The 16,530-nt window shown below is 33.0% G+C and overlaps 2 protein-coding genes across 2 annotated transcripts; one reads left to right on the top strand and one right to left on the bottom strand.

The window, feature by feature from the left end:
* HELRODRAFT_80730 (hypothetical protein) lies at positions 1-4,238 on the top strand (the record flags this gene model as incomplete). Its single annotated transcript, XM_009020477.1, has 2 exons — positions 1-296; positions 3,824-4,238. Coding segments are annotated over 2 exons (711 nt in total), but the record flags the coding sequence as incomplete, so codon positions are not given.
* Positions 4,239-9,864: 5,626 nt separating this feature from the next.
* HELRODRAFT_185661 (hypothetical protein) lies at positions 9,865-15,588 on the bottom strand. Its single transcript, XM_009020476.1, has 11 exons — positions 15,227-15,588; positions 13,606-13,732; positions 13,399-13,454; positions 12,974-13,163; positions 12,498-12,630; positions 12,069-12,140; positions 11,815-11,894; positions 11,600-11,678; positions 11,227-11,336; positions 10,608-10,749; positions 9,865-10,536 (listed from the first exon to the last, which is right to left on the bottom strand). Exons 1-11 carry the CDS (start codon positions 15,358-15,360, stop codon positions 10,532-10,534), a joined length of 1,128 nt encoding a protein of 375 aa, XP_009018724.1. The 5' UTR covers positions 15,361-15,588; the 3' UTR covers positions 9,865-10,531.
* Positions 15,589-16,530: the final 942 nt, after the last annotated feature.

The raw sequence follows: 16,530 nt of genomic DNA, 5'->3' as shown, positions 1-16,530 counted from the left end.
ATGAACAAAGATGAATCCGAGTCACCCACGTACGCCCACAACTCCTGCGACCTCAGCGACCACGAGCAGCAAGAGAGATCGAAACTTCAAGCGCAATCGAACGAGATCAGCAGCGTGCTACTGAGAGGCGAGGCGATCGTCAGTCTGGTCATCGACGGCAAGGAGAGGTTGTGCTTGGCGCAGATCAGCAACACATTGCTGAAGAACTTTAGCTACAACGAGATCCACAACAGGAGGGTGGCGCTGGGCATCACCTGCGTTCAGTGCACGCCCGTCCAACTCGAAATACTTCGCAGGTAACCATTGTGTTTGCTGTTTCAAGAATTTAGAAATCATTATATTATATGTATAACAGTTTAGAAATTAATTCAACAAAGAGCATATGCCATTAAATGTGATTTTGCTTTTACTTCTGGTAACAAGTAAATGTTAATGGGATGCCAGTTTCAAAATATTTCTAATCTCATTGGAGGGGTGAAACTGAAAAATGGCGAAAAAATGTTCAGGGGAAAAGTTTGCAAATTTGCTGTTAATTAAATAGTGTTTTCGTACATTTTGCAATAGATCAGCGCTGCTGCTGTGAAGATTTTGGGTTGGATGAAATTGTTTTAAATTTTTTAATTAGTGTATGATAATAATTAATTTTGAAAGGTTGTAAATAATTCATAATAAAACTTTCTTTAATAAAAAAAATTTAAAGCACTTAAAATTTCAGCATAACACGGGGAGGTTTAGACGAATTTAATTATTTTTCAAAATTGAATTAAAACTTTCGCGTCTAGCCTTACTTACTGACATATTTTAACAAGTATGTCTTAACGATTAGGAAGAACTTTTTGGTTAAACAAAAAATGGCAATTCTAAAATCATTACATTTTCCAGATATCATGTAGTTACGTGTATGTCAAGTTGATTGTTGATTGAAACATAATAGTATCAATTTTTTCATCTCAGTCTGTTATTCTAAAGAGCAAGGTATGATACGTTCGTTTCCGTTGTCAGGGCCAGCTGGTCATTTAATACGTATGTATATTCACACACACCTGAAAACATTCAGTTATGAAAAATACGAAGCAGGAATTCAGGTCGAAGCTTGCACACAAGACACTTATCAATTGCCATGATTGAAATGAAAGTAATTTAAAGAGCAGCCATCTTAAATAAATCTTATTTGTCGATTAAATTTTCTTAAAAAATTCTTATACATGATTTACCATTATTTCTACCATGTTTTTTAGTACAATTACATCTCATGTACAATTAGTTTGAGTAATTTTATTTTAAATACTTTAAAGTTAGGTTTAAATACTATCCGTATAAACAAAATCATACCATACACATTTTTTTAAAATGAACTCAAGTCACTCCCAGTCGCACGAGTACATTGTGGCTACGATTTTTTAATCTGACGATCAGTGTCATGTCAATTAGGAAGCATTGGATGAATGTTCATTTAATAGCGGCATTAGCAACTGGCAATTAGTTAAATACTTGACCATTTTGAGACTCCATTGCTTCCCATTCAACATTTTGCTGCCAAAATTTTTGGTCGTGGCAAAAGTAATAAAAAGCCAACGCTGGAACAGAAATTAAAAAAAAATTTTGCATCATATAATTCAGAATTGTAAATTATAATTTAATGTTATAGTGCTCGTTAAATAATAATCAAAGATCTTGCACGTACAAGTACAAGCTCAAGGTGAAATAACAAGTAAGTCTCAAGTACTTGAAAATTATAACCTGTACTCCAGTACAAGTAACAAACCACTGATGGGTATGATAATTAAATTCCAGTTTTGTGACAAGACACATCTTGCAAGTGATTTGATGAGCGACTTGTTAGCGAGACATTGGGCGGGGAATGTTCATGTTCATGCTACAAAGTTACCATCAGCTACATCTCTAATGTTATTATTATCCAGCACGTAATATGACTCCAACATTGGTGTTGAAATTGAAATCAACGTGAACGCTGAAGTCTTTGAATGCATGATGATGGTGATAGAAGTATTTTTTATTATTATTCTTTAAAAAAAAATTAGAATCTGACGAACGCAGAATCAGTTACGACATGCAAACATGGCGGCAGGGAGCGAATTAGTGAACAACGAATTAAAAATAAACTTCTATAAAACATTGAGTCAGTCAAGTGAAAGCAACCGATGAAAAATTAGTTTTGTAAAAATTTAATGTAAATCAAACAAATGTAATTCATCTACGAAGATTTTTAATTTACTAAAGCCGAGATAAAATTGCTGTCAGCGGTTGTGCTATGGAACATTTACGAAGCGTTTCGAGATTGAAGCACGTTTCTCAACGACGGTTAAATTAAAATAAAATGATGTCTTCTTTATAAAATATAAATACCGGCACAATTGGTCCGTCGGTGTGGGTGGACACAAGTGGGCGTCGCATTGAATTGACTCACTGCCACACTAGTGTCAATAAATTAGAAACGAGTGAAAAGTCTATTTTTTTATTATAATAAATATCACTGTAATAATTATCGTCATCATCGTTTTTAGGCATTTAAGAAACTTATTGATTAACGGATTGATTGATTGAGTGATTGATTGATTGAGTGAGTGAGTGAGTGAGTGAGTGAGTGAGTGAGTGATTGATTGAGTGATTGATTGAGTGATTGATTGATTGAGTGATTGATTGATTAATTGATTGATTACAAAATTTATTTTGTAGCCCCATGTGCGCTCCTCAACAAATTAGATGAATAGGCATTTGTGTGACTTGTCTTTAAACTTGTAACTGCAAATGATAGAAAGAAAAAACAGTTGGAAAGAAAAGGATAATGACCAAAGACCCTAAAAGCAGTCTTAGCAAATAGTTGCTTGTAGCAAAATGTGTGGTCTTACGTTGAAATGGTCTGATTCGTGTGCGATGATGTAAGACGCATCGTTGTGTGTCCGTTTACCGTTAAATAGCGCTATTCCAATTACAAAAACCGATTGATTGAAAAAACATAAAAAAAATGTTATCGTGCGTTTTAGATAAGATATATTGCCCATCAAATACTAAACAGCCAGAATTTAACTTGAACATAAAAGTGCATAATTTAAACATAATTCTATATTTAAGGTAACCAAGGCAAAGGGATAAGATGAGAGGAAGAGAGAGAGACATGCATCAGAGATGTAGGCCTTAGTACGGGATGCCACCAACAATTTTTGTTTGGTTGTGCAAAATAATATTTTCAAAGTTGACGAATTTTTTATGTTATTTTTGCTTATTCCACTTTTTCACAGTTTTCTTATTTAAAAAACTGTTTACATCACAAACGTCCGCAATAACATGTGAGGCACTAAAACAGTTCATACTTCAGCTCCACCCCAAAGACTCTCATAGGCCACGTGTCTTATGTTTTGGTTTTATTATAAAATTATAACAATTATTTTTTAAACTGAAGTTTGAAATTTTTGAGGAAGCAAATACACCTTCCATGGTGGCGCTTGTGCCATAATGAGTGGAGTGGAACAATTTAGAAAAAGCAAAACGCAGAGGAAGTGAGGCTGATGAAATTATAAAATTTTTGATTAAAAAGTTAGGAATTATAAAAATTTAATTATAAAATTAGATTGACGATCCAACATCAAACAAGAAAGATGAGTGCAAATTAGTAGAGAGAATTTTGATTTGGTATGAGAAAAGGTTGATAGGAGGAATTATGGGATGCTTGTCGGATTTGTTAAATCTGTTATTTAAACTGGCTTTGATTTAAAAATTGAAATAATTTTCATAAATTAAAATGTACTGAAATGACAACCTTAAAATGAACATATGCCTAATTAGGAAAATGTTTTGTTTACAGACATGGAGCAATGCCGATATCATCACGTCGATGTGGAATGATAACAAAACGCGAAGCAGAACGATTGATAACTTCTTTCCTGGAAGAACACAGCCCTCCGAGATTACCAGAAACATTTGCGTTCCAAGTTTATCACACGTGTGGCTGGGGATGCAAAGGTTGTTTCATGCCATCTAGATACAACAGTTCAAGAGCTAAATGTATTAAATGCTCGTATTGCAACTTGATACTTTCACCTAACAAATTCATTTTTCATTTTCATCGAATGCCGAATTCCAAATATCACCATCCCGACGCGGCAAACTTCAACTCGTGGAGACGTCATCTGTTTCTTGATTACGAGTCTCCGAACGAAGATTTAAGTCACGCATGGGAAGACGTCAAAGCCATGTTTAACGGAGGCAGTCGAAAAAAACCTTCTAACGAGTCCAGTTGTTTCAGATCATCGCCAATTAAAAATGATGACACTTATTCCAAATGTGAACATCTGAGGAACATCTCGAAATCTTCATGCAACGGAGATTACGCCTCCGTCGATAATTTTTCTAATACTCAACTAGTTCCACCTTCCGTTTCATTACTTTACAACGCAACTGTCAACAGAAACTACTCGTTTAATTTTTTCAACCAACCCAAATATTTGCAAGCTGGATTTAATTTTCCAAACTTTGTTAAACATCCTAACATGCCGTTGAGATTGTTGGCCGAAAGTGGCCCACGTTTACATTGCGATTTGGAAAACGAGAATAGAGCAAATTTTTTTATACCATCGAGTCAGCACCAACTCCCGGTAGATATCATGCTGCAGAAATATGGAAACAAATATCAAAATTATTTTCAACAAAGAAGTTTAGCCACAAATTCACTTTTCCCAGTCGATCCACTGCCATTTTTGTATTCGCAGTTTCCAACAAATGATAAAAACAAAATTAATTTTGGAAGTTTGATGAATGTACAGAATCTAAACAACATGAACAGACCAGAAATCAACAAACATTGTAACGCACTGTCATCCGAACACGCATCTTCTGAACAAGAACAAAATTAAATTTATCTAAAAAATTAAAAAATGCGAATAACCTTCAAAAATTTAATTTTTTTCAAAAACTCATTTGTACATACAGACACCACACACACACACACACACACACACACACACACACACACACACACACGCACACACACACACAAAACATTCAAAAACACTCAAATGCATATATATATATATATATATATATATATATATATATATATATAATATATACACACACACACATATATATATATATATATGTGTGTATATTATATATATATATATATATATATATATATATATATGTGTGTGTGTGTTATATATATGAGATTATATATATATATGTAATAATCTCATAGATGTATATATGTATGTATATATATATATATATATATATATATATACATACAAATAACGTTATTTGTTTATAATTGATTTTTTTAATTTTTGTTTTATTTATTGTTATAATTATAATAATAAGAACCGTAAAAATTACATACAGAATTTGTATGTATAAAAGTATGCGCATATATATATATATATATATATATATATATATATATATATATATATATATATATATGCAGTTGTTTAAAAATATCATAGCATTGCATGCATTGTTCAATTTGCAATTGTGTTTTTCAATTTTTCGTGCGACGAATTTCGGTTCATTATCAAGTTTGTTCAAACGATGCGATGGTACTTTATAGAGAAGGTAACTTGTTGTTTTTTTTCTTCTCTATGGAGAAACAACAAGCTTCCAAATGGAGGTAGAAAACAACACGCTGCTATTCCTCGATGTTTTGGTACAAGGGAATGATACCGAATTTAAGACGTCGGTTTATACAAAAGCCTCAAACAAATGTCTATGCCTAAACCGAAAAAGTGAATGCTGCGAGAAATAGCTGGAGAGCACAATGGCTTCGTTTGAAACAAAGAAATACAAAAAATCTACAACCTTCTAATCAATAATGGCTATAAAAAATCATTAAGAGAAAAAATGATGCAAAAAAGGAAAAAATAACACCAAAAATAGCAACGAAAACAAAAACATCGTAATATACTACAAGAACCACATGTCGACCGCGTTTAAACGGGATGTGGAAATTATGAAAATAATTTTTAGAAACAATGTCAAACCAATTAATGAACAAGATACCCTTAGCTTAAAATCTATTACACCAACCATAAAACTTCATTTCTAATTATGGAAAACAACTGCACAAGCAAACAAGAAACTATTAATATAATAAACCGAAGTCATCTAGTGTACTCATTGAAATGCAAAATTGGTGAGTGTGGCTACCAAAACCTCTGAATGCATAGGGATGACTACAACCAAACTATCAAAAAGGCTTACCATGCATGTTTAGTCAGGAGCAATAAAGAATCACCTGAAAGAGAACACGAAAATCACCAGAGAGATACTTTATAATAACATAGAAATAATTCACTACAACAACAATCCACACAGTCTAAGGATTGCAGAATCTTTGCTCATCAAACAAATACGGCCAGCATTAAATATTCAACCACACGCTACCAGAGTCCTACCGACTAACAAAGTCAGAATTCGATCAAATTCACTTAGTGAGACACTCAGTAACAAAGTCACTCAAAGCCTATATAAAAAGATACAATAAAAAAAAACAAGAACACTGATGATGACTGATTGTCGAAAAAAGTTTTTGACGTTGGAATGTACATAAATATTTAACCTAAAATTTAAAAAAATGCATAAAAATTCTGTTTATGAACTGAACAAACTTGATAATGAACGGAAAATCGAAAATTGAAAAACTCAGTTGAAAATCGAATAACGCATGAACTGTGATATTTATAAGCAACTGCATGTCAGATAGGCTAGTCTCAACCATATATACATATATACCTATTATGTATATATATATATATATATTTTGTGTGTGTTTAGACTATCATAAATACAATTATTAATAATAATAATGCAGTGATCTTTATAAATAATTGTGTATATATATATAATTCACGTGTTCCACTTCTACGCAACTATTCAATTTTTTGCAGCGTTCGCATCACTAACATATCCTACCTAACGAAACAAGAATTAAATCGCAAACAGACGCCTTGACGATACCCATTTGTTAACTAATTAAACCCAAATAAATCTTATCAAGTTTCATTTTTATTATACACAAGAAATGAATGTTTGTTTCACAATACGATATACCTGATTTAATATCTATGCTGTGTGATTGGCAAGTTTTTATGATTAATTTAAGTGGGTAAATCATTTGAAAACCTAATTTTAATTTACATGGAATTAAACTGATCCGGACGATAAAATAAATAAAATAAACAAACAATTAAATAAATAAGTAAAAACTTTCCAATTTTTTCAATAAAAGTTTTTGTTAGCAGCGAAATAATTTAATTTCAATATTCTATCAATATTTCGCAAAGGTTATGGAGGCAATAACATTTTTAATGTATAATTCTCAAAAATATTAAGTACAATATCACTTGCTGTTAGCGGATTTTAACTTTAAAAGCTATTCAGGCTTGCGGCAAAGTAAGATCAATTGGGACGTAGTAACAAATCTTTAAGAAACGTGACTAGAATAATTACTGAGCATTGGATGAGAAGATGCGGCATAATTATATCGCAATGAATGAACGAACGAAGCGATAACAACATTGAGATCACAATATCTATTCTCAAAACATCAAACTATTTTCAACTGCGCGTGCTTAGGTATTTTCGAACAAATGTTATGTTGAATTGAAAGTTAGAAATTAGTGAATTGGGAAATAACTGCAAGTTACAATAGTGTGAGGTCAGAAACGACATTGGCCTCAGGAGACTTCATTAACATATTCGAAGATCGTTTTATATCGCTCCGTCGAGCACATCCAGCAGATTCGCCTCGAAGAAACATTCATCTCTGAACATTTAATAATATTAAGAGTTTTGTCATTTGTTGGTCTGTTGAAAAACGCTGAAAAAAACATTTCAAATTACTCACTTTGTTTTTCAAATCCTCATTGCAATCACAATGTTTTTGATATGGATTTTATGAATAAATAAGATGAATATTCTTAATCTATGCCCTACCGCTTGGGATTTTAACGTATTCAGAGACCTTTTGATTGAATAAACCACGTTAAGAAGCTGTTAAGATGGTTAAGTCCGATTAATAAATGTTAATATGAATAATTATTACTGAAGGGATATACTGTATTTAAAAATTCGAAAAAATCACCCAATAGAAAAGTTATTTCCGCCGATATTGAAGAATTTTTAACTTTTTTTTATAATTTCTTGCCTATTTCATCCACTTATTATTACAAAACGAGACGTCTGCAAGCTTTCAACTATCAGCTCCATGTAATTACGAAGCGTTCCGTTTTATTTTCTTCACTCAATTTTCGTTTTATTTGTCTATTTTTAACATCACCTTTTCTCATTTCCCGCCAATGAACTTATGGATAAATAAAAATATTAAGATTTAGATGCATCAGCAATTTGTGCTATATGAAAAGTTGTTAACCTGATGTAATGTTAGTATATGATAGTAGGTTACCCTGACATTGCGCATTGAGAAAGTTGAATGGTGGGGTGCAGTCGAGACCACACAAATACAGAAACGTGAAAAAGACCAGCCCAATGTTTCATCTAAGCGTATCTCCTCTTCATTAGCCTGATACTTTCAAGTTTTAATAACGGTACAGTACAAGACAGAGTACAGAACTGAAATGGAAAACTATCACAGTGTGCGGATGATCTAATTCAGTGCTCAACAGTGGTGTTGAACAGGACGGTGCTGGTCCGCAGACACACAGCCGCAAGCACGCGCAAGCTGCTTAAATGTTATGTTGAAAATTAATGAGCTAAACTCTAGCTTTGATTTGACCAGAAACGCAACAAAAATAGTCAAATACTACTAATGAGAGAAATCGGCTGCGTGAATTGTTGGATCATGTGAGGTGATGGAAGTAAGGAAGTGAGCAAGCGAAAGAAAGCACGACTTATAAATCAACCAGATTCCATGATGGTGAGACAAGTATAATGCGTAAACGTGGTTAGCTGCTTGAAAAACACGTGATTTAGGCGAGTATAGAAATGTGCGCGCGAACGCCGACCTATCCAACATTAAATGCTCATGTTGAGATGAGCCTGTTATATCCATGGCCTGATCAGCTGTTTAAAGACGGTTACAATAAATAAGAACGGAATGAAAGTACAACATAGAGACGTTCGTCAAAAAAGCATTTTTGTTTTAATCTGGTTTGGACAGACTAAATTATTACGCAATTTATTAAAATTTATTGAAACATAAAATCTTTAAAATAATAGTTAGGTAAGTTTTTTTTTGTAATTTCATGTTATTTTGATTGTATTGAAACCGTTTGTTTGCCTAAAAATTATAGTAAACTTTTTGCCTGCTGAAATGAAATTACTTTACTGGAATTAAAGATAATTTGACAGTTAGATTATGAAATAATCATTTGGAGCTTGCCGTTGGCTAAAATGACCAATGGCTGAAAATGCAATTTAAAAACGTGCCGCTTTATAGATCAGCATTAAGGCAGAATGACAAGAGCTCACAGATTGAGCAATAAAACATTCCTCTTCCACCTCCTCTCACCTATTTTATGTTAATTCGGATTCTCATGCATGATCGTGACGAAGACCAAATACAGAAACTGTTCGGACGTTTGTTGGTGCTACGTAAGGCACTCTCTTATTTCAATATTGTGTATGTGTGGTGCCTGCACGCAACGCTCTGCGGTATTCGTCTGGTGGAAATTTGCGTCACGCCTATTAAATTCAATACCGGTTCCAGGAACCAATAAGTTTGCGGAGCACTGGTGGTGTTGATTATGGATGAACATATTGAGCAGCTTTTGGGCAAAGACGTAAACATCAAGTCGCCGGATAATTAAGAAGCAGTTGCGTGGTGACCTTGTTCGAATGCAGAGAATTCCGACTAACGTTCTCTCATCGTAAAACTTGTTATTACACACGTTTTTTACGAATGCGATACAAAATAACGTTTATTTTTCAAAATTGATAAAAATGAACACAAATTATCTCATATCAAACATTGTAATATACACCAAAGCTCTTACTTCATTTAAATAATTAGTGATGAAAAATTTCCTCTCACTGGTTCACGGATACATGATTAGTATTGCAAGTGAAAACAGAAAAAAATGATTCCTGAAACCTCAGCATCAAATATTTGTGCTCATCACGATTCAAGATCATGCGTGCCTTCTCAAATTAAAACATCAAATATTTAAAATAAATTGTCATTAAGCTAAACTCAGAATTTTTGTAAGATATACATAAAATGTACAATTTATAAATTCTCTTGCAAATGTAAAAGTTCTTTCGAAGTAGCTATTAGGTCAGTGATTATTTTTTTGATAAAAGACATATGACGTATGGCTGTAAAAATGTTAGTTAGTTAGTTACATTACAAAAATATTTGTTGCAAGATAAATCTCAAACTAGTTATAAAATTGAAAGAAACTCAAAAACAACAACAATAATAACGGCAATGACAACAACGACATTAACAATAACAAAATAATAAGTAAACGAAATGCAGCTGAAATCTAATTAGCCTGAACAGTTCATGTAGTTTGATGGTGAGGATGCTTCTTTGGAATGCTTTCAAGTGATTGAATTATGCTGTGTGGAGTAATTGAAAATTATCAAATTTAACAGTAAATGACTTCAAAGCCCAGGATGAAAGTGAATACCTTGTGCAACTTGGCCGCCATACATTTCAGCAGCCTGCTTCTGTCTCAAGAGGTTGGTCTCTTCAAATATCAACTTCTTCAACTGCTCCTTAGGCAGGTCATCCAACTCAGTTTCAAAAGTGAACGGCTCACTGGCAACGGGCTGATTATGTTCAGACGCAAGAGTCGTCGTCATCATCATTATCATCACCATCACCATCAATTAAGTTGCCAAATTTTTAGAAAACGATCATTACTAAAACTTAATAACTCATCTGCCAGTTCATGAAGAGTTAGTTACAAATGAAGATAATCTAGAGATGCAATTATAATATAAATAAAGATTTCTAATCTAAGATACCCTAAATATATGGCTAACCATACATGAAGATAATTCAAACGTAATCAGAACAATTTTCTAAATTGAAGATGATAAAATAAATTTTATCATATTATAAAAGACACATCAAGATTCCTTCGGAGTAAACAGAAGTGCGCAAATGATATGAAAGGAAAGCAAACACATCAACAACTTCAACAGACAGCTTCAAACTGACCATGCGCCACACAAAAACAGCCGCAAACGAGCAGAACAAACAGGCATAGAGGGACACAGACACAGACAGATGAAAACAAAAACCTCATCAGCGGGGTCATAGTACTGATCGAGATATCGATGAGCAAGAGCTTCTTCCACCGTTATCCTCTTGTGAGGGTTGAAGGTCAACAACTTGTCCAATAAGTCGAGGGCTTCATTTGTTTGTGTGTTTGTTTGCGTGAATATTTGCTTTTGTGTGTGATTGCTAATCTGTTTGTGCGTGTTGAACAAATATTATAGGCTCAAAATTATGAAATGTATCACTCTGCACTTGTGCAACCGGACAGGAAGAAGAAGAAAAAATAAATTAGTGAGACACTATAACTTGAAACACAAGTGAATAAATAACATGAAGATATGAAAAGAGAACATCATGCAAAACAGTACAAAAAGTATGAAGGTATGAAGGACAGACCGTCAGGATCAGCGGTCGGGTACAACTTGTTCCACGGTTGTTTGGGTTTGAACGGCAGAGACTGCAGGTACCCTCTGGCCTGCGTTGCAATTGAATCATCTCACTTGTATATCATTTAAATTATTTCACCACACTTCAATTGAATATTCTATTTTTGATTTCAACATAAAATTAGAAACAAGAAACTTCCGTTGTTAACAAGGTGTGCAAGTAACCTTTTCATTGATGATGGAGTTGAGATCCTCCTGGGATGGAGACCCAAGCACTCCCAGAATGTGGTTCAACTGGTCCAGGTCTTGTGAAGGAACGTCAGATTCAATTGATAGTGGATCATTTTATGGATTATTAATAAACTGGTAAATAGTGAATAATGCAAAAAGAGAATCCTAATTAAGAAGAGATTCATACTTCACAAAAAGCAACATAGCAAATAAGGTGAAGAAGAAGCCAAACAATAAACAGTACTTACAATGTTTGCCAGGGAAGATGGGCTTGTTGGATAGGAGTTCAGCAAGTATGCACCCTACAGACCACACATCAACTAATCACATCCACAAGTTAGAGAAAATTTAAATAACTTCAAATAATAAATAACTCTAACAAATGACATCATCGTCTAAAATCATCACCATCTTCAACATCGTAATCATCATACCAGCGTCATCCTAATCATCTCATCATTGTTGTATCACCCATCATCTGTTGTCCATTATCTCCTAACATTATCACCCATGTCATAATTGAAACAACTCATCATTTGAGTTAATTTAACATTCATGTACATGAAGTTATACTCCGGCCTTACATTCGTGACTGAAATGTAAGGTACACAAATCACTTGGGCACAATTTAAATGTTTTCAATTACAAAAACGTCACAATCTTTAGCATAAGGATACTGGCTTTGCTGTATCCCTTAGAACTGAGCATGATCTCAGGAGCTCTGTACCAGCGTGTTGCAACATATTCAGTGAGAAAACCTGTGTGGTCGTGGTTCGGGTCAGCAACCCTTGCCAAACCAAAGTCACATATCTGAAGGTTCAACATTTTTACAAATTTTTACTGAATAACTTCATTATTTCCATGCTCAAATAATAAATCAACAATTAACTAATCACAAAATAATTAGATCAAAAATCAAATGTATGATCAAAAAGTAATTAATCATGAAACATGTTGCCTCGATAACTTCATGTGAAATCTTAACAAAAATGATTCGCATGATGAACTCAAATGAAAATGCGTAGATAGTTCATCCAAATTATTCTAATGGAGACATTAATGCTTTGATATGCAACAGAATCTTATAAAAAATAAAATTTTTAAACCAAATGAAATATCCCATGATACATCTATCACTGAGATGAAGAAAAACCTTCAAATCGCAAGTAGTGTTGACCAGCAAGTTGCTCGGCTTCAAATCCCTGTGCAAGACATTAGCAGAGTGGATGTACTTGAGGCCTCTCATTATCTGGTAGGTGAAGTAGCACACGTGGTCGTTGCTCAACTTCTGGGTCTTCAACAGTTTGTACAAGTCTGTCTCCATGAGGCACTGCACTATGTAACTGTTGGTCAGCCATTCACGGTCAAGTACTCAACAACAAGTGTGGTTGTTAGTCATGGGTGTGCATGCACACATGTGAAGACAAGCACAACATGCAGGCAGGCATTCAACGTGTGAAGATTAACATAAAAACACGTACAGACTCAATATATATTAAGATCACACAAACAACATTGCAATTGAAAGAAAGTAAGCAGCACAGTGAACGAAAGACACGAAGCACTGAGTAAGGATACACATCTTTCATCTCATCAACAGTCGGTGCCCTTATGATGTCTTGAATGTTTATAATCTGCATAAATATTACAAATGTATATATATATATTTATTTATTTATATTTATATATACAGATTTAACAACCAAAATACGTTAATGCATTAGAACAATGAGTGGCAAATCGCAAAAACAAAAGAGAGCAGTTTATAAAATGAAAGTGTCTCACATTTTCGTGTCTTAATCTTGTAAGTATTTTAATTTCTCTCAAAGTCCTTTGGCAGTAGGTTTGATGTTCAAATGGTGAAATCTTCTTGATAGCCACCTTCGTCTTGGTCAGATGGTCAATGGCTGACCTGCATCACAGATTAATGTCCACTATTAAATATTGATGATCAGTGTCACAAGCGGCAAAAATGTAAACAAGTCTCAACAATTAATATGAATTTTTATCATCTTTCAGATTTGGTTCTCTCGGATTGCGTGATTTTAAATGAATTTGTAATGAAAATATTCGGAAACCAAATTGCCTAATGTAAGGAATAAGTCGCAACAAAAATGCGTTGTAAAGATTCAAATACTGAAGACAGAAACTTAACTGCATTGAGACAAAACATGCAAGATGTGCTGGTATTAGAACAAAATCAATTCTTCAAAGGTATATATTATATATCAATATATCTTTACATATATATATATATATATCATTATATATATATATAATGTTGAACGTTGAACAACAATGAACAGCCTAAGGAATCAATACCAATATCGACAATAACAAACCAACATAAACAACATTCAAGACCATCTAAATAATAACAACTTAATTGTCAACAGTAAATTTTTAGCAAAAGAACATAACTGATTCATCAAAATGACTGAGCAACAACTTCATCATAATTTCTGTCTAGAGGAAAAATAAATTCATTAATGAAGTGTTCGGGTTAGATTTAAAAATGAACGACATGGCAAAAGTGTTATCTCATCTCATTACATCTTGACATTATTGGCATATATTGAGAAGAATGTCACATTCCTCTTTATTCAAGCGGTTTTCCTAATCAAGAACAACAAAAAACCAAAGTGACTTGACATAATATAAGAAGATAAAAAAAAAATTGAATCACTAATAAAACCACAAACAGCAGGATGACGTCACAAACAACATCTAATAATTTTTTCCTAGATGACAAAGATTATCAATACAAAAAACTGAAAATTTTAAGAACTGTGAATAAAGAAACCAAAACAAATATGAAAATTCAGATCATAAACTGAGTTATTGATATTTATCATTTTAAGAAGGGGTTGATAAATTTGCATAAACTTTAAATTAACAACCATTCTTTAAACTAAATTATATTATTAAAGAAAAAAGTATTTAAAAAAATATATAACCAATTTTAATTTTTATCATTAGTAAGAGAGCCTGTAAAAATAAAAAGGTAAAAAATAACAAATGAAATAAATTTGTTTAATCAATGCAGCTCTTTACTTTTTCTTTAGCAACAATTCCACTATTTACATTTCAACTACAATCAACTTTTTAGGTTTTTATTATCTTTTAATAATTTTAATTTTAATCTAACAACTTAACAATTAAATTAAATAAATTATAAATTGAATTTATTTTTAATAATTTTAATTTCCTATTCTGAAAAATGTCATTTTAATTTTTTAGTTAACACCGAATCCATTTGTAACAAATAAACGATTCGGTGGAAAAAAATCCCCACACGTCACGCACATGTTTCGTTTTTCTTCGATAAATTAATTTTTATCTACATCTCCATAACCATGGACTCCATCTTTGAATGAAAATTTATTCAGTGAAAAAAGTTACTAACACAACCATTCCATAGGCCCCCTCTCCGATGTAGACCAGATTAGAGTAGCGGGGTCCAACCTCGAACGGATGATCCCTAACGTACTCCACCGTCGATCCGGTTTTGCAATTTGCTGACAGCGATTCACACTCCATTTGGTATTTGTATTTTTTTTTTGACAATCAAATTAGATCGATGTTTGAAAATTAATAATTTTAAAAACAAGAAGGCCAAAACGCGTGCAGATTAAAAAATAATTACTTTACTTAAATGTAATGCCAAATTATCAACTCAGCATATTCTATCCAATAGAATGTAAAAAGTAAGACCAGTATTTTTAACTAAGAAGAAAATATCATTTTCCAAACGACATTCCATTTTTGTTTCAAGACCACATCTACCACAATGTTTAGAACAGAAGCAACAAAGGTGAAAATTAAATTAAATCAACAGAATCAACATCAATAATGAAGACGAAACAACAACCACAAAAAACTATAACAATAGCATTATTACCAAACAGATACGAATCAGAAGTCGTGAACATTTCGGTGGTAGCACGGGAGCCGACAACATTCATCAGTCAATCAATCAATCAATCAATTAGCTTATAAAGCGCTATTTCCGCGATGTTCAACAGCGCTCCTCAATGAATTTTGAAAACAGATGGGTCTTGAGATCCGCTCTGAACTTCGCAAGTGATGGAGAAATAGTTAGAGAAGTAGGTAGAGAGTTCCAGAGAAAAGGACCAGAAAAAGCAAAAGCAGATTTGGCAAAAGAGTGTTTAACACGAGTTAAGAAAAAGCGAGAAGAAGAAGACGATCGTAAACCGGGGCGTTTAGGGTCAATTAATATATCTGATAAGTACTTAGGAAATAATTTAGATTGAGACTTATACATGAACATGCAAATTTTAAAAATTATTCTATATTTTATAGGTAGCCAGTGCAAGAGAACAAGATATGGAGATATATAAGAAAAGAAAGGGGCACGAGCAACTAGACGAGCAGCAGAGTTAAAAGCTTTACTTAAAGGATAGAGTATAGAGTCAGGAAGACCATAGTAGAGCGAGTTACAATAATCAATCCTAGATAAGACTAACGAAGTAACAAGAAGGAGAAGAGTAGGATCATCAAGAAAAGGCAAAAGTTTTTTTATTCTACGTAGATGAAAGTAAGAACTTCTAGCAACACTATTAATCTGAGAAGAGAGAGACATAGTAGAATCAAAGATAAAACCTAGACTGCGAAACTTATGAGAGACATCAAGAGTTTTAGAATCAGGTAAGATAATAGGAGGAATAGTAATTGAGTGTTTAGATTTAT

The sequence above is a fragment of the Helobdella robusta genome (genome assembly GCF_000326865.2).
Source record: "Helobdella robusta unplaced genomic scaffold HELROscaffold_28, whole genome shotgun sequence".
Classification (NCBI taxonomy): Eukaryota; Metazoa; Annelida; class Clitellata; order Rhynchobdellida; family Glossiphoniidae; genus Helobdella; species Helobdella robusta.
The sequence above is the reverse complement of the archived record's forward strand: the minus strand, read 5'-3'. Positions and strand labels throughout refer to the sequence as shown.

Excerpts from the sequence above, each read along its gene's own strand:
- HELRODRAFT_185661 (XM_009020476.1), bottom strand. The coding sequence starts at position 15,360 with ATGGAGTGTGAATCGCTGTCAGCAAATTGCAAAACCGGATCGACGGTG. Across the intron at positions 11,895-12,068 it reads CATCTTCCCTGGCAAACATT|ACCTGGACCAGTTGAACCAC; the intron begins GTAAGTACTGTT and ends TTCCTTCACAAG. Across the intron at positions 11,337-11,599 it reads CCCGACCGCTGATCCTGACG|CCCTCGACTTATTGGACAAG; the intron begins GTCTGTCCTTCA and ends AAACAAATGAAG.